This window comes from Leptosomus discolor, chromosome 1 (assembly GCF_034619465.1).
Source record: "Leptosomus discolor isolate bLepDis1 chromosome 1, bLepDis1.hap2, whole genome shotgun sequence".
NCBI classification, from domain to species: domain Eukaryota; kingdom Metazoa; phylum Chordata; class Aves; order Leptosomiformes; family Leptosomidae; genus Leptosomus; species Leptosomus discolor.
This window is the reverse complement of record NC_141391.1, coordinates 15,458,976-15,484,392: the sequence shown is the minus strand read 5'-3', so window position 1 is coordinate 15,484,392 and position 25,417 is coordinate 15,458,976. Positions and strand designations below refer to the sequence as shown.

At 38.6% G+C, this 25,417-nt stretch overlaps 1 protein-coding gene across 3 annotated transcripts in view; it reads right to left on the bottom strand.

Moving 5' to 3' along the window:
- Positions 1–25,417, bottom strand: part of YAP1 (Yes1 associated transcriptional regulator) — a 92,759-nt gene that overhangs the window by 12,773 nt on the left and 54,569 nt on the right. The window contains exons 4-6 of one of the 3 annotated variants that reach the window (XM_086481753.1): positions 20,137–20,250; positions 5,772–5,965; positions 4,218–4,265 (exon numbers count right to left, since the gene is read on the bottom strand). In XM_086481753.1, the coding sequence (XP_086337879.1) occupies positions 4,218–4,265; positions 5,772–5,965; positions 20,137–20,250 (356 nt within the window). The remainder of the gene's footprint in view (positions 1–4,217; positions 4,266–5,771; positions 5,966–20,136; positions 20,251–25,417) is intronic. The other 2 variants (XM_086481756.1, XM_086481755.1) reach the window with 2 other exon arrangements.

Genomic DNA, 25,417 nt, shown 5'->3' with positions numbered 1-25,417 from the left:
AACACTGGGATTCACTGAGAAACTAAAATAACTATCGCCCACCATTTCCACTAAGATTTGAACACAAGTATACCTTGTTGTTTAAAGACATATTACATGGAAGAGGAAAAAACCCAACAAAATAAACCAAAACCTAAGTCCTCAGTAAAACTTCCAGCTTCACTAACATCATGGAAGTTCAAGAGTATAGAATTCAAGACTGTACTATTTTTAACGATGCCTTCCTTAGTTTCTAGAAAATGTCACAAATCTGACAGTAACACAGCTTTGTATTGGTGCACATGCCAAGCGACTGAAAAAAATCTTTTTCTGAAAACCAGTAGTGTCCTAAGAAATTAAGATTTTCATGGAACACTGGAAATCTTCTTGAATAAACTGATGAAAGGTGCCAAACACCAACTAAGATGAACTCTTTTTTTTTTAAAAAAAGGAATTATAGGAAACTACAATAATATTTCAAACCCAGTAATTATTCAGTACTGTAAGTGCTTGTATTTTACACGGTAAGAGCAAATATGAAAAAATATGAAACAAAACGCAATTCAGCAAACAGTGACAGACTGGCTGTATGTCTGTGCCAATTTTTCACTAAGTAAGGGAATTTCCAGAATGTCAGTCAAAAGTTGATAAGAAGTAAGTCTGGGGCAACTGGACAGAGAATATGAGAGGTTCTTAATAAAACATAAAGGACAAAAGAATGGAGACAATGACTAGAGAGCACATTCCAGGTATGAGGAACTACCAAGAAAGCAGTGCAGAGATAATGGAAAGGTAAGCTGGAAAGCACAACTGAGCGGAGTAGCAAGAAAGCAGGGGTCTATCTGGTTCTCAGACAAGGATCTCCATTCAGTGCTAGAAACAAGCAGCAGATAGGGAATGAGCAAGCATAAACAGAAGAACCTATCACGTAAACGGCTGTGTAGTATGCTGATCTTACTAGCAAATACCTTAACGTTAGTGGCAAACAAGTAAGAAATCTTCCAGTCTTATCGCAAGAAAGTGGTCTGCACAACATCCAAGAATAATGCTATCAGTACCTCGACATTATTTGCCTCTATCTCTTTCCATTGTATACCAGAAGGCAAGAAATCTGTTACCTAATATCTAGCCAATTTTATGATTTATATAAAAGTTGACTGACATCCATTTTAACTGAGACACTGTTGACAACCAGATACTAATTACAGGAAAATGGAAGGAGAGCTACTGGGGATGGAGAGAAAGTCAAGTCACTCAAGCTCTTAACTAAGGTAGGCATCTTTAAGGCGTTCACAGATGGATAATTGATGATGATGAGCATAACTAACTAGACAGATGCTTGGTGTTTTCAAATTCCCTGGATGTATCAATAGCTCTTGTTTACACACAGTAAATATGGAAGTTGTAATTTTTGCTTCAGATACCTTTGACTTGGACATTTTTAGAATTATAACAAAACACATCTTCATTCAAACAAGAAGCGTCTTTTACAGTACTTGCTACAAGAGATGAAGCTGAGAAATTGTTTAATCTTTCCAGGACCTATTTAAGCGCTAAGGCCTCCATACATAACACTTTGTGTTAGTGCCACTACAGGATACTACAGTATCATGGCAGAGACCCAAAAACTGGCAAGGACATAGTGTTCACTCAGTACTAAAAAAACCTGACCAAAGGTATCAGTACAATCATGGCACTGTATCCAGGTTACGTGGACAAAAATGTCAAGGAGGAAGAGTAGGTTGGGCTGGATGCAGGATGTTTGACTAGTTGACCTCCATCAGTCCCTTCCAACCCATTTGATTCTGTGATTAAGAAAAGCTCAGAGATCTAGTTAGAAGTTAAGGAACATTTCTTAGGTTTTTTTAATCCATATGAAAGAGATACTTCAGGAGAGGCAAACTTCAAGAATGTGGGTGTCATAATTTCTTTACAAACAGAAGACCTTGACAACTCTTCTCTAAAACAGTCTTAGTCTTCCCGGAATTAAAAGCACTGAACATATGAAGATTTTCCATATTCCTTAAAAGAACATCTAAAATTTAGCAAGAGAAGCCATTATTCTTCCCCCGAGCACAGGTTTATCATCACGAAAGCAGAGAATTCCTCTAAACCTCATTAATTTTATTCACAAAGAAAAGAAAGGATCTGTCAAAAAGTTGACAGAAGAAATGCTCGTTCTTTCTATAGATTTTTCACAGATTCAGTAGGTTGACTACGACCTGACAGGATGTACAGGCTGGGACTTCAATAGCAGCACCATTGGAGAAGGCAGACAATATTTGTCTCTATAGTACCAGGCCTCAAGAAGCATTTAGAGAACAATTTCCAGGAGCAGTTCTCTATGCACCTTCTTCCACATGTGGCTGCTCACTACATTACTGAAGTGACACCCAAAAACACTACAAATACATTTAGATGACACAAAATGAATATTCTAGTATTATAGAACTTTTAAGCTGACGCGATTGCCTACTCTTCTACCCATCAATCACTCAAACGCTCAAGCTTGACCCATTAGCAAGTGCAGACTGATAAAACTGATCCCAGGCAGGTGAACATACAGGTGAGCCTGGCACAATGTCAGTTTAAATGTAACTGGAATCCTGATTTTTGCATAAATCCTTTCATCAGTTGCCATCCCAAACAAAGCAGAGTGACCACTACATATACATTTAATGAATTATCAATAAAGTCCCTTTGAGGTTTTGCAGCTTTTTAGTGTTTTAAGCCAGAATTTCAAGAAGTTCCAAAAATCTGATCTTATTAAGTACGAAACTGATCCCAAAGTTCTCCATTTGCTGCATATTTCTGAGTTGGCAACAGGAAGAAGTTACTGTGGAAGAGTGAACAGTTGTATGACAGGGCTTCAGGAATACACTTTTGGCATTCAGTAAGAAAAATATCCCTTCTGAATGACCTAATTGTGGCAGAAGATAAGGTGTTTCCAACTGATGTGGAGGAGTGTGCTTCTCAGTTTATTCCCTTGTAAACCAGCAGTTCTTAAGGAATTTTTTTCTCCTCCATAATAGGATCTAATATTGATCAACGAGATCATTATGTGGTTAATGCTCTGTAAATAAATCAAATTATTACATCTCAATTAAAATGCTTCAGTTTTAGAGCTGTACTAATATTGACTAACAAGAAAGTTTTTTTCCCAGGGTGTCAGTAGTGTTTCTAAGGTCAGAGGTTCCCGTTTTGAAGATGATCTTCTCAGGTGAACTAGTAATATACAAATTTTGTGGTACTCTTCAGAACGCGATAGTACACCAGTACTTATGGCTTCCAAACACAGGATACTTTCTTTTATTCTGTTTTTCTTGCCTAGGGCATATAGCGTTTTTTTCTTAGAAAAACAAAGTACAATACAAGCCAATATAAATATTATCTTAAGAGCTGGTGATTAAGAGCACTGTTAGCAACAGCAAGCATGAAGCTCTCTCAATATAGCCATAAATCCACCCTTTCAGAGATTCATTCCATATTCAACTTGTTAAGAGCCTAAGAGAAGTCTGCATTAAACTGTTTATTATGCTTCACATTTTGACCAATTTTCTTTTGGTCTGAGAGCTTGAGAGGCTTTTCAGAGCTGTTTCCTATATAGAAAATGTATCTGTGCAGGAGCCTGTTAAATGTCAAAATGGCATAATTACGTATTATAACCCCAGAGCAATTATTTTGATAGTCTAATCTATTAAATAATTCTAATAATTCTGTTAAACTGTACATGCTTAAAAGTCATAAATATTTCAAGTCACTTTTTATTAACTGATTACAGATATCCTTTTTTAAGATCAGACCTGTTCAAACAAACTGATAAGAACATTTATATGAACCGTACTTAAAAGTCACAAACTACTACCTTAGATATAATGTGAGGTTTGCTTTAAATACACATCTTGATGACATCAGGACTGGAACAGAAGTATCCTCAAGAATGCTAAACAAGAAGGTTGTTTTCAATGCAGAAAAATGTCCAATGAATTCCTCATTCGCTTTTAAATATTGATATAAAGTTGTGGTAATGCAGCACTTAAAAACAATGTTAGGGTCATGACCAAAGAAGTGGCTCAAAAATGTGTATGGCAGAGTTTGTTTGGTTTTGGTTTTGTGGTTTTTTTTTTTTTTTTAATTTTCTTTTTTAGAATGCCTTCATGTAGCAAAAAGTTCCCCTGCTAACCTAATTTAAAGCTTTCATTTTTCTAGTTATGCTGAAACATCAGTTAAGAGCCTACCTGATGTTTTGAAGAATTTGCTGTGCTGGGATTGATATTCCGCAATGCCTAAGAGTAAAAATAAGATGGATAAAAATTACTTTAGCTGCATGGTTTGCCTATGCAGTCTGTCTTACAAACACCATCTTGCAATATCAAGCCCCCAAGACAGGCCAGATGAGACAGGATAAGGGAGTTAAGAAACTATGAAAATCACGACACAGTGAAACAGAACTCACAGATTTACCAAGGATGCGTATTTGACAGACAAGCTTAACGACCAGGGAGAACAACATGAAAGGAACTGGCTGTGACCTGGTCCAAAGTTAGTCAGGCTCTCAATGCCAACTGAGGCAAGAAGACAATTAGAAGGCCTACCTAGAAGCATGCTAGCACAGAGTAAAATGGTTGTTGGTGGATTAATTGCAAAGCAGGAACAGCAGAAGCCCAGGTGCTTAAGCGGAGAGAAAGTCCTGATGCCACCTTTGCGATGTATTCTTACCTAGAGTACTACAAAAAGTAATGGCTGTAAAGATGACCCATCTTACACCAAGAGATGCTGAAGATTCCTACAAAACAGGCCTTGACTACAAAGGGGATAACGGGAGTCAGGTTCCACGACACAGTACTGCAGGTGATGTAGAAAGAGAAAAGCTGTCTTTGAGGACATTAAGATACTATCCTCTCCTGATACAAGGCCCATCACCCAAAGTGAAAAGGGAACAAGGTAAGATTTTAGAAGGTTTTCCTCAAAGAAAAGATTAGTGCTTTCTCTGGCAGTGTCAAAACCCCAAAGAATATCCTAAGTATCTAGCACAGATGGCAGTAACTCTTTAAAACATTCAGATGGAAAAACCAAAGCAGAAGGCTTAGAGTCAAAAGAAAGTGAAGCCAGAATTAAAAACCCAGAGATTCCAACGTCCAGTCCTACACTTCAACAATTGCTACAGCTATATTCATACAGTAGAAAAATACTGAAAGGACTAGCTTGCAGCCTAATTATGAAGTTCAAAATTCTTCAGCATAAGAAAACCACAAGTTCAAAATGCAGTAGGGGTGATTCAGTTGTTCCATGCTCCATTCCACTGTTTAACAGATGAGATTTTAGCAACAAGGCATCTCCTTAATGTATTTTACATAAACTTTAAAAGTGCTTTGAAATACTACAGATTGCAACAAGTTCTAAAAGTGACTTTCCTCCACTTAAAAGGGAGAATTTAAGCAGCTGTGGGAACCAACTTCATGCTTTTTTGCATGACTCAGAACTCAACGAATACGAAATATATTCTCAAGAAGAATACCCAATCAGATCAACAGTCCATGATGTCATCACAATAGTAAAGAAGCCTGTTCTTGGAGAGTTTTGTTAGAGACGAACAAGGGAGGAAAGCAAAATCCTTCAGTCTGGTAAGTCAGATGCTTTCCCTACCAAGCTGCTATCAGTAACAGAACGAATTCAAACCTTTTCAGATCTCAAAGCTTTTTGTACAGTCACTGATCTTTAAGACTCACTGAAACAACTTAGCCAAAACAAGACATAACATACAAGAGAAAGAGTGGAAGTAGGTGTCTAACCTGTGGCCTCACCTGCCGAAGCAGTTCTTGATGCTTCAGTCTCAGCCTTTCCTTCTCCATCTGTAGCTGCTGAAGTCTCATCTGCTGTTGCTGATTGGAGCTGCTCCCGCCCATCACACCACCTTGGGGACTCTGAGGAGCCAGAGGGGGTGGCTGTTTCACTGGAGCACTTTGGCTGATTCGCTGATTCATGGCTAAGGAACCAAAACAAGCAGCATTTAAAAATTATATTCAAACAAATACATGCAAGGAAAGTATTATCCCTAGAAGGTATATATTAAAAACTTTATAAAGTTACAAGCCATGACTGTACAAAACATGCAGCTGCACTGATGTTCAGAGTGTGAAGTGTATGCTCATGTGTGATTCCTGTGAAATCAATGCAACAGTCTCATACTTATTAAGAGTACATACTTGTTCTAAAACCTTCTGAACACAGTTAAATGTGCAAGTTGGTGACAAATTCAAAAGCGGTAGTAAAATATTTAAAGTTTTGTGAGAAGGATCTCTCTCTCTTCTTCCTAATAAACTATACTGAATTTAGACACATAATACAAAATTACTTTTTGTATTCCTGTGAAATCTTACAGTTGTTAAACTTGAGAGCACATAGAACGACAAAACAGATCCTCATTTTTGCCCCACATGAGACCAATTCGGTTAGTTAGCTGAGGCACTGGAGTTCCCATAATGAAACAGAGGGCTGGGAAAGGCTGGGTGTATTAAAAGAGCACCATTTTCAGGGACTTTTAGTTTTGGAATTAGTTCTCCATCTTGTTGTCTGGCACAGCCCGACTGTTAACACTGACAATATGCTGCAGAATGCATTTGCCGAAGGAGTGATGGGAGAGTGGTAGGGTATTGTGTATTTTTTTGGGGGGGGGGGGGGGGGAAATAAGGACTATGGTTTATGGAAACTAAGAAAAAAAAAAAAAGGAGTGAGCTTCTTTTAGGATGACAGGCTGATTTGGTGCAAAGAAAACCATCTGTTTATTAGTTTGAACTAATGTTTTCATCATATATAGAGGATTCCTGGAACACTAACACTTCTAACTATCATAACAAAGCATAATTATCTCAAAGAATCCGTATCATCTTTTCTTTGAAAAGTCCTTCCATCTCCACTGTCTTTTGAGTATTCAACTTAAGGTTCAGAAGTGCTGTTCTTCTGTTCCAAGAAAGCCTAATTAAATAAATTGATCTCATAATAGCAGTAAAAACGGCTGCTGCTTCACAGCCTTGCTCCCTTTTCCCCTTGCCATGGCTCATCTTTCCATTGAGAGATAACATAGGAAGAAGAAATGCCATATGCTCACTGGAATGAGAAAATGAAAAAAAAAAAGTACCTAGTTACAAACTCCACTCTCTAGTCTACCCTTCCAGCTATTCCACAGGTCCAGCAGAGTCAACAGTCTAATGGACAGGTGGGTCACATTTTCATGAGTCAAGTCAAAATAAAATGAAGTGTTATAGCTTGAAGCAATTTGAAATAACCTTTTATGCAGTTACTTGTGAGAAAGCTTCATACATATGATCACGATTAAGATAAAACTTCCTGTAAAGGTAAGTGAACAGGTGAAGCAGGAATAGAAACTGACTCCCAGTACCAAGGAGAAACAAGAGCGAATACAGAGGGCTGGAGGTTCAACTCCAACCTGCAAGCCCCATCCTGACCCAGCAGGCAAAAAAAAAAAATAGTGGGAAGAAGACGTTGCTGTGGATTAAAGCTTAAAATCAAGCAGTTGAGACATCCAGCACCACTTTACCATCAAAACTGAACTTTTGGAAGAATGTGACCAGGATGAGCCCATCAATCTGCTTTGCAACATGAGCTGTGGTCCCTAGGCCAGCAACAGGAAGAGACAGGACAGCTTGTTCCTCTGCTAAACAGACACAGAAGGTTCATATGCCCCGAGACTTATTGTAGTGGGGTTGGACTAGATGACCTTTAGAGGTCCCTTCCAACCCAACATATTCTATGACTCTAAGGCACCAGAAACTGTTAAGCAAAAGTTTCAACAGCACGAACAGCTATCCTACAAGGATGTGACCAGTGAGCTGTAATTACAAGCTCCAGGACCTCCACTGGGCAATCTCTGCTGGAAGAATGACAGCAATTAGACTACCTACACTTACCAAATTAGGGCAAAGTTGAAACTAGAGAGAGCAATGCAGAAAGAAAGGAAGCCCACCTAGCAGCTCTAGACAACATACATGACACTGCTGGAGTGGGGAATATATCTCTTCCTTTTTCTCTTTTTACTCATAATGGTATCAAGTCCAGAACCAGGACCATGCCTTTTGCTTTTTATATCTTCACAGAATCGCAGAACGTTAGGGGTTGGAAGGTACCTCGAAAGATCATCTAGTCCAACCTCCCTGCCAGAGCAGGACCACCTAGAGTAGAGCACACAGGAACGCAACCAGGCGGGTTTTGAATGTCTCCAGAGAAGGAGACTCCACAACCTCCCTGAGCAGCCTGTTCCAGTGCTCTGTCACCCTCACAGGAAAAAAGTTTTTCTTTATGTTAATGTGGAACCTCCTGTGCTCCAGCTTGCACCCGTTGCCCCTTGTCCTGTCATTGGCCATCACCGAGAACAGCCCGGCTCCATCCTCCTGACACTCGCCCTTTACTCATTTATAAACATTAATGAGGTCACCCCTCAGTCTCCTCTTCTCCAAGCTCAAGAGACCCAGCTCCCTCAGCCTTTCATCAGAAGGGAGATGTTCCACCCCCTTAACCATCTTTGTGGCTCTGCGCTGGACTCTTTCAAGCAGTTCCCTGCCCTTCTTGAACTGAGGGGCCCAGAACTGGACATACTATTCCAGATGTGGTCTCACCAGGGCAGAGGAGAGGGGGAGGAGAACCTCTCTCGACCTACTGACCACACCCCTTCTAATCCACCTCAGGATGCCATTGGCCTTCTTGGCCAGGAGGGCACATTGCTGGCTCAAGGTCATCCTGCTGTCCACCAGGACCCCCAGGTCCCTGTCCCCTACGCTACTCTCTAACAGTTCAGTCCCCAACCTGTACTGGTCCATGGGGTTGTTCTTTCAACAACCAGATGTTGTTCATCTTACCCTCTTTCACCTTAAAAGCAGACAATGAAGGGGTTAGGAGGGGACAACTGTAAACAACAGCCTTCTCTTGCTGTTAGCTTACTCTGCAACTCAAGCAGAAGCTCGTGCTATCCTTCAGAAGTTCTAGGATTCAAACCCCATTACTAAACAAGATGGAAGGTCAGTTACAGCGGAAAGAGGGACAATGGTTAGAAAATTACTATCACCTGAAAGAAGCACATCTATGCTAAATGCAAACTACCTAGCTTGTAAAAATGAAGTACCCGAAGTTGAAGAATGTCAACTTTCTTTGGTTAAAAAGGCCGCCTTTATGGTCTAGTCTCCAGTTATATATCATGGTTTCAGAGTCCCTGTCTCATGCTGTTCACAGCAAAGTCACGTTACAGATAATCTAAGTTTCTAACCTTAGTTGAACACTTAAGTGCAGTATCACTAACATCCCGTCAACATGTTATGAACTTGGTTGTCTTGCATGCACCATACAAGTATTCCTTCTATAGGTCTCTCTTCCACTAATATACAGCTTTGGAAATAATTTCCTTTTCATGACAAATTCTTCATATTTTATATACCTGTATCCTTCTGACAGTTGCTTGCATTATTCCTGTTCTCTGATCACACTTTTCTCCGTTCTTCCCATCTACTGACTTAGCAATTAAAACTGTAAGAAATGAATCGTGTTTGTCTGATTTTTTAATTTTATTCCCTCATCCTAGAGCTGTGAAATGCCTTCTAATGTCCATTTTGAAAGTAATGTTTCTAACTAAAATTGTACCTAAAACAGGAATATCATAAGATGTTCAGACTTCAGTGTATGCTTAATATTAATCAATAAATATTGGGGGAAAAATTTAATTATACAATTTGGTAACTCTTCAGAAACTGAACCTAAAAATCTAGTCTCTAAATTCTTATTCAGGTATCCATTAAAAGGATTTTTTGTAACATTTTATTATTTCAAGAATGCAAGTACAAAAGACTTCAAACTGACAAGATTTTAAACTGTCCTCAGAACAGACCATGGGGACGTTTTTCATGTAAGGGAACTATTTTTAACTTTGAAATTAAACTAAAAGTTCAGATATTAAACGAAGATGCTGCTAACTGAATTTTACTGACTTAACAACATACCCAAGCAAAGAACCAGTGAAAAAAACCCAACAGTAATAACACTGAATGATTTTCTGACATCTTGGCTGATTACACAAGTGGGTTATCTTCAAGGAAAGCAAAGAATGTACTTTTCTGTAATTTCCAACACAATATTTAATGAAAAAAGGGAAAACATCACCTTTCAAGTGACAGGAAAAACCAGAGGGTTTTAAAGTTTTTTCGTGGGTTTGGTTTTTTGTGGGTTTTTTTTTTTAATTCTCAATTCTCCATTATTTGCAGAGGGCGTGACTGCAGAAATCAATGTGATCTCAGATAAGCACATTTTATTTTTTCCACACCTCATGGGTTTGTGATGATCCTGACAGGCACAGCTCTTTTTAAGTGCCTTGAATTCAAAGGCAAAGAGCTTCATTTATCTATTAGAGTCAGAGCAGTTTCCTACTGCATCCAGTTCCTTACCTTCCATGGTTATGGAAAGCATTTAAATCAGGGGCTCTGCACCCACACAGCAGAGGCTGCAGAGACCTCACAGGCAGACAAGGAACAAACACGTCTTTGTTTCTAGAAGAGAGGGAGGATTTGAGGGAGGAGGAGGAGGGGCAGACAAGTTAAAAAACAGAGGCAACTTAAGACAATAAAAAAAGATTTTTCCTGTCCTATAGTATGGCTTAGCTTCACTATCTCCAGAATACAGTCAATTGTAATAGCTGCAATATGCTTTTGAGAACTCAGAATTAGTGGTCTTCAAATGTTACACATTAAATGTTCCGCTGTCCAAACTCAACAGCAAAATGCCTGTTCTGTACTGTAGCAGATAATACTTGACAGTTACCGAAAAATGTTTAGACTCCTGTCTACAACCTTAAGGGAAAAAAAACCAAACCAAACCAAAACGAAACCAAAAGAGAAACAATTACCAGTCATCATACTAGAGAGAAAAGGCCAGCAGATTGTTAACAACTCAAACATAAAAGGCTAATTCTCTCCCAAGATCCTATGCCAATTTAAATCACACCTCCCAGGGCACTGACAGATGCAGTAACACAGTACCTTTCCCCTACGCAGAATTACACGCAAAGACTGCTGCAGAGTACCCTTAATGATTAACAGACACAGCTGAATGTTTGATGGTTTTTCTTTTGTATTTACCATTTCACCCTTCAAAACTGAAACTAATTTTAATGTGCCAATTTAAAGATGTTACTTATTTGAACAAATGACAACAAAAAAGCTCAGGATCTGAGCATACTATAACTTACTGTTCTTCATAACGAGAATCAATGTTTTCATTGAGGGAACTGAAAAAAGAATACTTGTCCCCTTCAGCTTCATTTGGAAACTAGACAGGTTTTGTTCATCAATTTGGCTATGGCCAGGTTTTTGAATGGTGCTAGTTTGCAGCACTGCAACAAAGGCAAAAATCCTCTTTGATTAAATTGAAAAGAGCTGTGAAGAAAAAAAAATACCAGCAGGATTTGGAAGAATGAGACTCGGAAGTAATAAAAACTTGTTCCAATTGGCTTTTTTAGAGAGACTTGGTACAACAATTTGTTGTTTAATCAGGATACAAGTCATGTTTCTGGATTGCGTTCCTTATAATGCATTGCTATATTACTTTAAGGAAATCCCAGTTGCAATTTCATAATGCTGCTGTTATAAAACAACCTAAAAATTAGCACAATAAGATATTCCACTGTTTTCAATCACCGATTAATCTGAGAATCCTGGAGTTTAAGAATAAAGGGCAAACCTGGAATAGACTTTTCTCCAGGCTCAGTTTGCTGTCTCAAGTGTACAAACAAATCTTAGTGTCTTAGGTAAAAAGAAATAGTCACACACTCCTGAGCTAGACCTTGGTTAGAACAAGACATACCCAATAAAAATACGATCTATTACAGAACTATGTCCAAATTACAGATTGATTGCTTTATCAATTACTTGTATTCAAATGAAATTATTATTTTTCTTTTTGGTCTTCTATCAGTACAACAGCTATTGATTTAAACAATATAAATTAATTTAAACAGTTCTTTGGTGTTTTTGATAAAGCTGACATTGTTTTTAAAAGTCCTTCTGCATCCCAAAATGCAGAGGTGCAACAGCTGGATTGATTGACCACTATTAAGACTCTATAGCATCCACAGACTCACTCTTAACACACGGGAAACTAGACTGGAGTAAAATGCTGTTGCAGTTCATGGATCTAACTTTTTTCCCCACAGAAGTCAACAGCTATATTTGTAAAGCACTTTAACTCAATATATGCCAGTTTTGTAAGAACTGAAATATTCTGGCCAGCCAGAAAAACAAATATAAATGAGATTCAGCAGTAATGTAAACACCTATAAGAAACTCCTGCTCAGTGAACACATATAAACCAAAACATTTTCCATTCTTTAAAAAGAAATAAATTTTATTTGTGGAAGTCTAAACAATTGTTAAAATATTTTACTTTATTTTTAAATCTTCATACAGACTGGAACTGACAGTGCAAGTATTACTACTACAGGAGAACTATGGAGGACACACTGCACAGGACACATAAGAAACCTCAACTAACGTCATCTAAGTTTAAATTGTATGTATGAAATACTGACGACTACAGAAAGTGTGGGACTCTGAGCTCATCCAGGCCCCGTGTCTGTCCACTAAATATCTGGCAAAATACATTTAATCAATCTAGTCCACATTTTAGACCAAAATATAATCAGCAAAGAGTCTACATAAGGTATTAGTTACAAATAGTTTTACTGCTTAATCACCACATAATACTTCCTGGGTTAATTAGGCCAAAAGACAAACGTCTGTATAATTTCTTATAAAATAATACCAAAACTTTTTTTTTTAATGTAGGTTTCCTCCAATTTATTTGAGGGGAACAAATTCTGTGTACACGCATGTGCACATTCGCATCTTTTTTTAATCTGTCATAAGCTCACTAGAAATGATTAAACATGAATTACAAAATCCAGTAAAAACTGATAGAATAAAAAAAATTTAAAAGTATATTGTCAAGAAATGGAGCAAAACTCCATTTTGTTTCAACATGACTGAATTCAAGGAGGAAAAAAGCTGATGCTTCTTCGCACTTTAGATTATATATGATTAGATATAGAGTATATAATTATTGCATGTGTATATATATAGATTACAGATAATGAATGATACGTTCAAAATGCTGCATCTTCCATTTTTAACACAGTATGCTCATTAACAGAGACATGCAAGCTGTGGTGTTAGAAGGATATGGTGGAAAAAATGGCCCTATTAGGAGTGCAGTTTTCTTTCACCATCACAGCTGTTCTAGTACAACATTGGAAATACGCATTGTTTTTACTGGCATAAAGACATCATTACCAACAAATCTCCTTTCACAAACAGGATTAAATTATTCTGAAAACAAAACAAACCCCAAAACGGGTATAAACTTACATAAACCTACTGCCCTGACAAATCCTTAATAAAAGTGGGGGGGGGGGTGTCCCATTTTATTAGCACACAAATATTCTACATAAAGTAGATAACTGCATCCTTACACAATACTTGTGGACAGATTTAACAGTTTCTTCAGTGACCTCTGTTCAGTAAAGAGGTCCAAATACATCTTACTTCGTTTGAAATTAAGATTTCACTTTCTGATATGATGATCAACAACTAAGAAGCATTTATTGTCACTGCCATAAGGGCAGCCTCCCCTATTACAAAGGGATGCATACCAATGAGATTTCATGGAATCATAGAATAGTTTGGGTTGGAAGGACCTTTAAAGGCCATCTAGTCCAACCCCCTGGCAGTAAGCAGGGACATCTTCAACTAGATCAGGTTGCTCAAGAGCCCCATCCCACCTGACCTTGAATGTTTCCAGGGATGGGGCTTCTACCACCTCTCTGGACAGCCTGTGCCAGTATTTCACAACCCTCATTGTAAAGAATTTCTTCCTTATACCTGATGCCTGATACCAGGTGCCCACCAAAGCCACTCTATCACTCCCCCTCCTCAGATGTCCAGCTTTTCATCCACCAGCAACCCCAAGTCCTTCTCTGCAGGGCTGCTCTCAATTCACTCATCAACCAGCCTGTACTGATACCGGGGATTGCCTCAACCCAGGTGCAGGATCTTGCACTTGGCCTTGTTGAACCTCATGAGGTTCACGCAGGCCCACTGCTCAAGCTTGTCCAGGTCCCTCTGGATGGCATCCCGTCCCTCCGGCATGTCAACTGCACCACTCACATTGGTGTTGTCTGCAAACTTGCTGAGAGTGCACTCAATGCCACTGTCTATGTCATTAATGAAGATATTAAACAACACTGGTCCCAGTATGGACCCCTGAGGGATACCACTTGTCACTGATCTCCATCTGTTCATTGAGCCATTGACCACTCCTCTCCAGATGCGACCATCCGACCAATGCCTCACCCACCGAATAGTCCACCCATCAAATCCATATCTCTCCAATTTAGAGAGAAGGATGCTGTGGGGGACCATGTCAAAGGCCTTACAAAAGTCCAGCTAGATGACATCCATAGCTCTTCCCTTGCCCACTGATGTAGTCACTCCATTGTAGAAGGTCATGAGGTTGGTCATGCTTGCCCATGGTGAAGCCATGCTGGCTGTCTCGAATGACCTCCCTGTCCTCCGTATGCCTTAGCAGAGCTTCTAGGAGGGTCTGTTCCACGATCTTCCCAGGCACAGCGGTGAGGCTCCCACGTTGGTAGTTCCCAGGCTCCTCCTTTCTACCCTTTTTAAAAATGGGTGTCATGTTGCCCTTTTTCCAGTCACTGGGGACCTCACCTGACTGCCATGACTTTTCAAATATCATGGAGAATGGCTTGGCAACTGCATCGGCCAGTTCCCTCAGGACTATGGGATGCATCTCATCGGGTCCCACAGACTTGTGTATGTCCAGGGTTCTCAGGTAGTCAAATTCCATCTGCCTCTGCAGATTTGCAACAAGCTCACTTTGACACAAGTCACTAGTTCACTGAAAACTGATGCTGCTCCAGCTGTACATATTCCCTGACAGAAATACCAAAACACATAAGCCTCTTCCCCATCCTAAGTGATCTCTTGAAATTGTTCTTCTGGAAAAGCAGAGACAGGGAAGTGAAAAATCTAATACCAACTGACTTTTCAGATGAGTCAAATCCACTTTGTTTTAGAGAGCAGGTAAAGAGGATATGCCATCACATTTGCAGATCAAAACCAACTGTGGTTCATGCTCTGCTTTTGTGCAAAAATGGAAGGCAGATCTGGAACTTAAAAAATCTGAAACACCACTGTGACCAGACATAAGGTCTCAGGGTTTTTTTTGACCAAAGGCCAAAAACAAGTTTTCCAGTCTAGTGTTTTAGTTTTATCTTGTCCACAAATCTGTCTCCGGCAAGGCTCCTACAAACTAATTTGAAGAAACACATAATTAAACAAAGTGCCAGACAGGTAAGGGATAAGAAAACAACACTATGGATATTTCCTTTTAATTTCTGATACCTAAAAAAAAAAAATCAGCAGATGCTCTGAAGCTTAAACTTTTAAGTGCATTTCAAGTTTATTGCGTAGTTGGTTGGTGTTGGTTTTTCTTTAAATGGGAATGATATACACGTTTCAATGAAATCTATAGGTGCATATTACTTCAGTGTTTCTGAACAAGCCCTTTTCATTGTTTCAAAGGTATAATATTCTTATATTACAAAGAAAGGAAGCAGAAAATCCTGATGTGCATTCTCTATACTACTGTTATCATCATCCTTATTCCCTTTCCTACTTGTGTAGTTCAAGCAGCAGAGCCCCTATGGCACTTTCCATAATGATATTAAATACTGCCTTGCCTTGCCTTCCCCCTCATCCAAAATTCATACAGACCTTCCAAAAACATTAACATAACCTCTGAGTGGGAGTGATAAAAATAAAGTTGTGGCAATGCCTTCAATCTGAGGTCACATCTTTTGCTTCTTCCCCATATGGCAGCTGCAACATTTGAAAGAACAGAAGGAAAAAATCTGGGCATGTACAACACCGGTATGATCACCAGTAACAAACCTAATTTGAAGTCTGGAATAAAATAACAGGAAAACCGAAACACTACCTTGTTTTACTCCAATTCCTGCAGAGAGACTTGTCTGACTACTCTAATGGAGTATCACTGTTTAAACACAAGACTTATATTAACCCAACAGGGAAAGAGAAATGAACTGCCAGTTTCTGGTATTTTTCTACTTCAAGTTCACTGTCTCATCTTTGAATTTAACAAATTAAGTATCCTCAAAAAGCAAATTATTTTAAGTTGCATTTCAAAAACAAGTCCTATAATCCACAAACTTAAATAACAGTTAAAATCCCTTTAATGGTATTTGATACAAAAGCCAATTCTTGGAAACTTGTAGCGATAAAGTTGAACAATTCCAAACTTCAACTGGTTCTAGGAAATTTAATTTTATAGAAAAAGCAGATGATGTTCTACTTCACCAACTCCAGCCACTCAGAACGCATAGCTGACCTGCTTCCTACCCAACGTTCTTTGACTATCAGGAAAACATATTAACTTATCTGGAAGGCTTAGGAAAAACAGTAGGATCTCTGAAGAATGACTAATAGACAACAGCAGAAGCTACTAGAAGACAAAACAGTCCAAAACACCAGTTAAACCTGACAGTCCAATTACCTTAAAGAAATAGCCTTCTTATAAAATAAAAAGTACTTTGAAGCCCCTTACTACAAGCGCAAAGGCACTGAGAAGGTAGGGCAGCATGTTTGCACCAGATGCTCCACTAGACAAAAATCCTGCTGACACAGGCCTAAGGACCCCGCTCCCATCCCCATTCCTTTGATCCCATGTCATCTTTTATGACTGCCTGTGCTTGACATGAGAAGACCGTCCTTTCATACTTAGTTCTTTCCTAGATTTTTAAAGTTTGTGAACTTCCCTAACGCAAAACTGTTCTAAAGTCAAATACACAGGCTTGGAGGATCAACATCTGAGCCGCAAGACTTCACTGCCATTTAAGTGGTGTAGCTGAAGACCACAAGACCACTTCAAAGATGACAGATCTGAGTCTTGGAACAAAGTTCTTATCTCAGAGCACTCAGGTTTTAGACCCAACCTACTCCACAGCCGGGTATTCTAACAGGGACTCTTATCTGATGCATTAGTCTTAAAAGCTCCAAGAAAGAATCCATATTAACTGCATCCTTTTATTTTCTGTTTAAAAGAATGAATGCAATACCCAAATTCCTCTTACCAAGTAAGTCAGTAGGTGTGTCTGCCTAAAACAATTTCTTCAAATTGATCCTCCTTCCTCTCTCTTTTCTAGCCACAGTAATGGAAAATTCCCAGCACTACTTAAAGAAGTATATGCACACCTACTAGAAAATAAAGATGAATGCAAAGCTTTCATCCAATGAGGAACATATAGAGACATTAAGGGCTGTCTCTCTGGAAGCTGGGAATTCAGAAGCAATAAAGGCAAAGACTGTTCAAACCTTCTGTTTCTGAATACTGGAACAGAAGAGTGTGTTTGCACATACCATTCAACAGCTTTATTGTTTTCAATGGTTCTTCAGATTGGTGAAAGTGGCAGTATCAAGAAAGAAGTGAATTTCTCCTTCATTTTCAATCAACATTATCACTGCAATAATCAAAAGCTTCAACATTACAAAGATGAATTCACCTAGGATTGCTTCTGAACGTGTTAGTAGTCAAAAAAAAAAATGAAAACCAAGCCCTTATATTAAAACAAAGCAATATAAAAGAATATGGCGATCTTCAGGGGAAACAAAAAACAACCAGGATTTTCAACCTATATTAAGCACAGAAAGGTAAACTTCTGAGTCATTCGCATGCTATTTAGGGTCACAGCACACATTTGTTGAGGATCTCCACATGATAAATAAATGCAAAGCTCAGTAAGTCAGCTCTGTCAAACAGATTTTTTTCTTCTTTACTGGAGTGACTTAAGCAGGTCACAAGTGAGAAAGCAACAGGAATAAGATTTTGTATTTTCTTGGCTCAAGTGATAAAAACATAAACCACAATATAACGTGCACAACTTAAGATTTCAAGGAAAACTCCTTCAAGCTCAACAGCAGCTAGCAGCTTGTCTCTATTTGCCATCACTCTAGATCAGAAGAGACCACATGTGCGCTTTTTTTTTTTTTCCTCCTTTCCTGCCCCTTTCAGTTACACTTGAGCTCTTTGACTGAAAAGGTCTGGAACAGATTAAAAGTCCGACCACAAAATAAAGAGCCTTGGCATGTACTCAAGCCTGTCTGGGATACACATACGCAGTGGGCCCAAAAAGGGAAGCTATGCAGCAAGAAACCCTTATGCAGTCTTTTGGACATTTCTAACTTCTTTCAGTTTAACTGCACAGTCTCAACATTTGATGGCGTTTCAGTATGCACAAGACAAGTAGCTTTTGCCCTTACAGTTAGATCATACTATTTACAGGAGTACAAAATAGTTCTGGGAAGCAAGATTCATCTCACTCATGAGCCCTGTCAATTAAAGCCTTTTCCACATGGCTTTTTAATTTCAGCTCATCACTGGAAACTATAAAGTAATGAAAGAAAAGAAAAATACATACCCTGCAAGATTACTTAAGTAAATATAATTGACCTGCCTCTTAACTGCAAAAGGCAATGCTGATTTTCAAAATGACTGCTTCCTTTTCAGCCTTATTCACATATTAAGTAATTGTGAAGTTGCAAATTACCCACACACTCCTCTTGCAACACACAAACAGGTCTGCAGCTCTGGCTGCTGTTAAAGCCAGCATGGACATTTGCCAGAGCTGACAACCTTAAATATATGCCCCACCTTTGGGCTCAAGTTGCACAGTGGTTCAACCTGTCTACACACTGGTGAGCAGTTTATAAACAAAGTGTGACAATCTGGTGTTCTCCATAAGAGCAAACGGATGTTTAGAAGTAAGCACTCCAGCCTACAAAACAAAAATGCTGAAATTTCTAACAGCCATTTCGGAAAAACAAAACAGAACAGAGACTGTTGAGTTTTGCAGCTCTGTGTTTATATGGCATTCATGGAGTTAATGCCTCTCCCAAAAGGGGCCCACAGTTGTTGTTAGGTCAACCCCTGTAAAGCTTCAAAGGCTTTGTATCCCCTCGGCCTGACCTACTCAGTGATCTGCACACTGTTTTCATTTAGTTGTATCAAGTCCAAAACTAAAGCCTGAAAACCACAACGGTCTCTTCTTTTTTTTTACCCCTACTGTTTTTTCCGCGGGTCTGGAAAAATAACTAAAATCCAAAGGAGTTGAAAATAGTAAGTTATTGGGAAAACAAATCAAGAGCAAATTAATCAAGCTAATAAAGCTTACACACACAGGTCACGGCTTTATACAAAAACCGAAGTTGTAATACCACCTTAAATACATCAGAACAATCACTTGGACAATCTAAGAAGCTAGTTTAGAATCTCGTAATATTATATGCTATTGCTATTCATAGCCATCGGTGCCAAAATTTTATTGAAATGTTTGCAGCTCTGCTCTTCATATAGATCAAAAACATTACAAAAAATGAGTTATCGGTTCTATTCTGTTAATTTTTTTACATCTAGGCCTTGTGATCCCTAATTTAAGTTACTATTTCTATTTCCAATATTGCGTAGTCTTTACCCCACAAAGAGATAATTTGAAGTAGAAACAACAAAAGTAATAATTTCTCTCCATATTGTTTAAAATAAAGTTTTGTCATGATCATCACTGTGACAAGCTCGAATTATAAGCTGGTATATGTTTCAAGAGTATTTAAACAGCATAAATTATTATTTAACAATGCCCCCTAAGTGTGAAGGAAAGTTAAGTATTTGTTTGGGAATTAAAGATTCTTCTGTGGTAAAGTTTTGCAATTTTAAAAGGGAAGAGTGAGCTTGGCTGAAACTGTCTCTAGGTAAGTAATTTCTGAATGCCATCAACGGGAACTGTACGGATCATATGGCAAAATACGAACCCCTAACATAAGAAACTGTGGTGACACACACTTCTAAAGGATATATGCTAATCTTTTTTTTTTTAAATAATGATTGAAATGAAGTCTCTGTAATTCAAATTAAAATGTATTTTAATCGTACTATAAAAAGTTTTCAAAATATGCAAAAATTAAAGCTGAGTGAACTGAAGCGAATCAAAAATTCTGAAGTGAGATGAACTTTTACCAAAGCGTGGGTCAAGCCTTGGGTCTAGCCAAGATGTGGTCTTGTTCTTATGGTTTATGTAGTAAATTTCTCCATCCTGGGTCATAGCTTGTTCCCATCCATCGGGGAGTGGGCCTGCAATATAGAAGGAAGGAGTTGATGGCGGGCTCTTGTTTGCTCCAGCTGAAATTGATCTAAAAAAATTCCAACATTTTACATATATAACAGTACATGAAACAGAAGAGTTTCAAGCTCATGTCTGACATTCCTGTGATAAGGGCAAAGAAGTGGCGGGTGGGAAACTGAAGAACAGAAAACACTTCTATCATTTTGATTGAGGATTTGGAGTATAATTTTATAACTTGCTTGCATTCTTTCATATGCTTATGACACTCCCTTTTGCTATAGCATTATAGTACAAAACCAGCAATAAGTCAAGCCTGCCAGAATGAAACCAGCATGAGCACCAGGAAAAAGAACAAGTGTAGAGATATTCTACCTCTCATGGGAAAGTTCATCTAGTGATTAAGTTCCAGCAGCAGCAACAAGGTAACACTGATGAGATCCTGAAACATTATTCCGTCTTTCACAAACAATTAAAAAAGAGTGACAAAACTAATTTTCCTTTTATCTCATACCATAGCTTTCTGTGACAGCGTTAAAGACTTAAGCAAGCAAAAACACAAACCTGAGGAACAGGAGGCAAACGAGCAGTGACAAAGCAAAGATAAGAAAACACCAGGAGCAGACAGAGACACACAGTGCTACGAACGGCAGTGCTACGCCTCTATGAGCGGGAAAGCACAGGCAGGGAAAGCTACATTTAGGAAATGGTAAAATGGAGGTAGGTGATGATGTTCTGGAGTCCATAGCTAATGTCTGAACACAGCGTCCTGAGGCGTGTTTACCTTACGTTCCAAATAGCAGCTTTTGAGAAAACCACCCTTCATCACTATACAGTTCATAAACCACTCATTCCCATCTCTGTATGATCATATACATTCATCTGTACATATTTTGCTCAGACTGAAAGCTACTCTTAAAGGTACATTCATCTCATCTTATCTGGCAGGTGCTTTACAAATGTGTTTCTACTCACACAGATATGGGCTTTTAAAAACATCTAAATTAGATACAGGAAGACCTTGCCTGTATTCTTTAGATTTAAGTACAATCCTAAGACGATATAGCAAAAGATCCACTACAAATGTTAAGAATGTAAAAGAAATTAGAACAAGATCTGCTTCAGGAACTCATCATATTTCAACCTCTCCTTCCACTCTTCCTCAGTGTAATATAGTAATACACTAGCAAAAGCCATCTGGCTGGTAGGCTTAGACTAACAGACCATTCTGTATAATGTAAGATACATTAAGTATGCACAAACATCATCATTTCACACAAGATATTCAGATATACAGACAAAAATACATATCTGAAATGACTGAAGTATTTACTACATCCATGTTCAAACTACACTAGCTCTTTGCCTGTCATTTTGTCCTAAAGTCATGCCTCTGCTGAAGGATTCATTGTCTAAAGCTAGCGGGGGAGAGGGGGGTGAAAGGATATATTTGTTTGCTTAATCTTAAAAGATACTCTTGGAGAAACACAAAAACAGTAAAATAATAATTTGATTGCATACCAGTAATATCACAAGGCATAACTAGGACAAGAATTTCTTACTGTGGTCTTTGAAGGTCCCCTGCAAACTACACTTCTAATTTAAACTCTTTCTTTTTGGTTCAGAGAACTATGCCTTCCTTTAGCAACCTCACTATACCACTAGAGATACAGATTTTCGAGTGAGGAAAAACAGTGATCTAACCATTGGACATTTCCTTCCCATCCTCAATGCTCACAAGCTTTAAATGCTGCATACAAGTAACAGGAGTACCTCAGCTTTTACTAGGGGCTAGTGAACAAAACAGTCAAGAAAGAGTGACAACACTGTAAAACATTCATAAATCCTAACATATTCACAGTATAATAGCACTTCAACACAGAACTGAAAGCTCAAGTGCAGACCCCTGTACTTTGTTACCATAGCCAAAGACCATCCAGCTAATCGGCGAGATGCTATTTTATAAGACTGGGGCAACTGGAGCACATCGACACGTCCCACATCATCCAAGTGTAGAAGCCAATGAAGAACACAAAACATTCCCTGACTGCTAAGCCAACACGCTAGCCATGTGAGCAGACCTTCTCACTACCATTCTCCTCAGAGTCCTTCTAAACCACACATCCCTCGGAGATGAAAATCAGCAAGAAATTATCTTTTGAACTGCAAAGCCAAAAAACCCAGCCGGCTCTAGGAAAAACAAAACTAGGCTTGGGGTGTCAGTCCTGCTGAACATTGAGTAAGGTGTATACTGGGCCAGCATGCTCCTTTGTAGTAAATAAGAATAAACGCCTTTGAAGCGTGATGCCAGGAGCTGATCAGTCCACCTACCTCGTGGAACAATACTGTTTGAGATTCAGTGATCTGATGAGTACTAGGTTACTAGAGACAAACTTGGGCAAGGTTCTCTTTCTAAATAAAATGCACAGCTGTGGACAGGACAGGAAAGGTCTGTCTGCTCACCCAGCTGTCAGAGCAGCAAGCCTTCCTTGCTAAGTGCCACCAAACAGAATTCTTCCCTCTAGAAACTTCTGGCATTAATCACGATGTTGCTGTACTTCTCGGCCAGTAAACTGCTCTCATGTTTCTGCCGTCATCTCTACATGTTGAAATGGTAGTTTAAAAATTGATTAGTACTGCTTTCTGTAATTCCTATTCGGTTTTGTGAGCAGTTGTGAAACCAGAAGACTGTCAGGTCTGATTTTGTAACTGGCTGTCTGAAACTCTGTATTAGATAGAAGAGGCAAAGGAAAAACGGAAAACCACGGTGAAGAACAGCAGACACATTCACTCAGAGCATCTAGGAAAATTCCTCTGCAATTACACGTCACTCTTCCCCCAAAAGGCTCAATAGGAACAGAATTCCCAGAACTAATTTATATTTTTAAGTGACTTGAGCTATATAAGCTCTATATTACTGCTCTACAGACCTTCTCACGAAAATTTCCATAGTTACTGTAGCCCATGCTGTATAAAACCAGCCATGCTGGGTCTGACCAAAGGTCCATTCAGCCCAAGCACCTAACCTGGAGTGATGGACAGATCTTGTTGCTGAAAGCAGCCTGTTTAGTGACTGTCACACTCTATAAACTTTTAAATAAAGCACTGAATATACATATAGACCCAGAAAGTATAGTGGCTATGAATAGTCACTTGGCCTCCAAGTACCTGAGGTGATTTCTTGAGCCAGCTTGTCTACTCAAGAGGTGCCAAAAGATCTCTCTCTCAAGTATTTTTCAAGTCTCCTCTTGAATCTTTGTAAACATTTAGCACCAACAATCCCTGTGGCACCGTCTCCTACTAGCTCTGTTTGGTGCCTCCTAGGTCAATTGAACACAATCACAAACATAAGTTTACAATTCTATCAAATTATTTGCACAGGGAGAGACAACTTTTCTAGGAATCTCACCGTTTACTGTGGTACTTTTTAAGACAACGTTATCCAAAAAATGAGATTCCAATTTCCAAATGTAAGCCATCCTTATAGAACTCTGATAAGGCATACCGCTGTAACTAAGTATTTATATAATGGTGTAACCTCACATAAATACCAGTAATTTTCAAAGTCTGTGTACACGTTTGTTTGGTACGTGTCTCCTTTTTGTGAGTTTTTAGTTTCTCGTATACCATGAAACGCAGTCCTGAACACAAAGCAGAGCTCACTGCTGGCAGATAGAAAGCAACAGGAAGAGTAACAAAAGCAAAAATATAGCAGAGATTCAAGCTATGCTGGGATACAAAGCAAATCTTCAAAAGTTCCTACAGTTTCTGATATTTAACCGTAAAATAAATGTAAATAAAGCTGTGTTTTATCAAAAGGTTAATGAATACTAGAGGGCATCTGTATCTAGATATTAAAAGAATATTCATGGACAAGCTAGGAACAGAAACACCTATGTTCAACAGCAGGAATCATCTTCACCCAATACAAACACTGAACTCTAAGAACCTACCTAATATTTCTCTGTGAACACTGAAATTTTTTCCCTTCAATCACTGTCACTGTGATTGCAAAACTTTTTAAAAATTATATCGAAGTCCATAAAGTTTACCTGAAGTCCACATTTATTCTGTCAAACCAGTAAAACTTACAAAAAGACACTATTTAAAAAAGGGGCATTTTTTGCAGATGAAGGAAGAATTGAACATGACTGTCATGCAGATACTTAGAAACTCGAGTTTCACAACAAGTCATATGCAGTGCTGCTGGTACACAAAGCAGAATCTGTAGTATGTCTGGTTACAGATGAGATACCTGCAACTGAAGTAAGCAAGAATCTAAGAGAAGAGCTAGACCTTGTTTTACTTATTGGCATATTTCTCTTTGCCCTCCTGCCGCACAAGGGGTAGAACAACCTCAAGAGTTAGGAATTCGAGTGTCCATTTTCCTACCAACCTTTAACATGGCATTACAGCCTCACCCTAAGAGGCCACAGAATTACAGCAGGTCTACAAACTTTCACCAGGAAGCCCAACTCAAAACTGCAATGTAAGAGAGAAGACTAAAGAGGACAAAGACAGATAATCTGCTCCAAAGCTAATTATCTAATGTCTATGTGCAAGCAGAAGAGGCTGAAGTAAGCACTGCTGTCAAGCATGATTCAGGAAGTAAAGGTATCTGAAGAACCAAAGTATATAAATACAATTACTATCCCATCTCTGTTGTATCAACTGTAATTGTGCAAGAAACAGGCATTGTTTACTTTCAAATTTATAACTTTACCTCAGTAAGAAATGTAGGAGGAGAGGTTCCTCAGAAGAACAATGTACTGTTTTACTACCTTTTTTTTTTTTTTTTTTAGATCAAGTCAGAAGAACATAGTTTTCCTGTAATACCTTTAGGGAAAAAATGGTTAGAATCACACACACAATAAATCACAACAGGCAAGACTAATTTTTATATATATGTTGCATATTTAGAAGTTACAGGCTTGTTTTCTTTCCATTATTGATGTGAAGATGCAATCCTGTTTCATAGAAGATTAACCAACAAACGCCATCTAAGAGCACTGTGTTTCTCTGCATACATATGGCCCAAACCATTTTAGTTGAGTACATGTAGCAAGCTAAGTTCAGCAAGACTGAGACAAAAAAGCATCAAAGAACCAAAACAAGCAGAACAAAACAGTTCATTCACAAAATCATTGCCTTCACCCTTACCACACCTTCTAGTTTTGC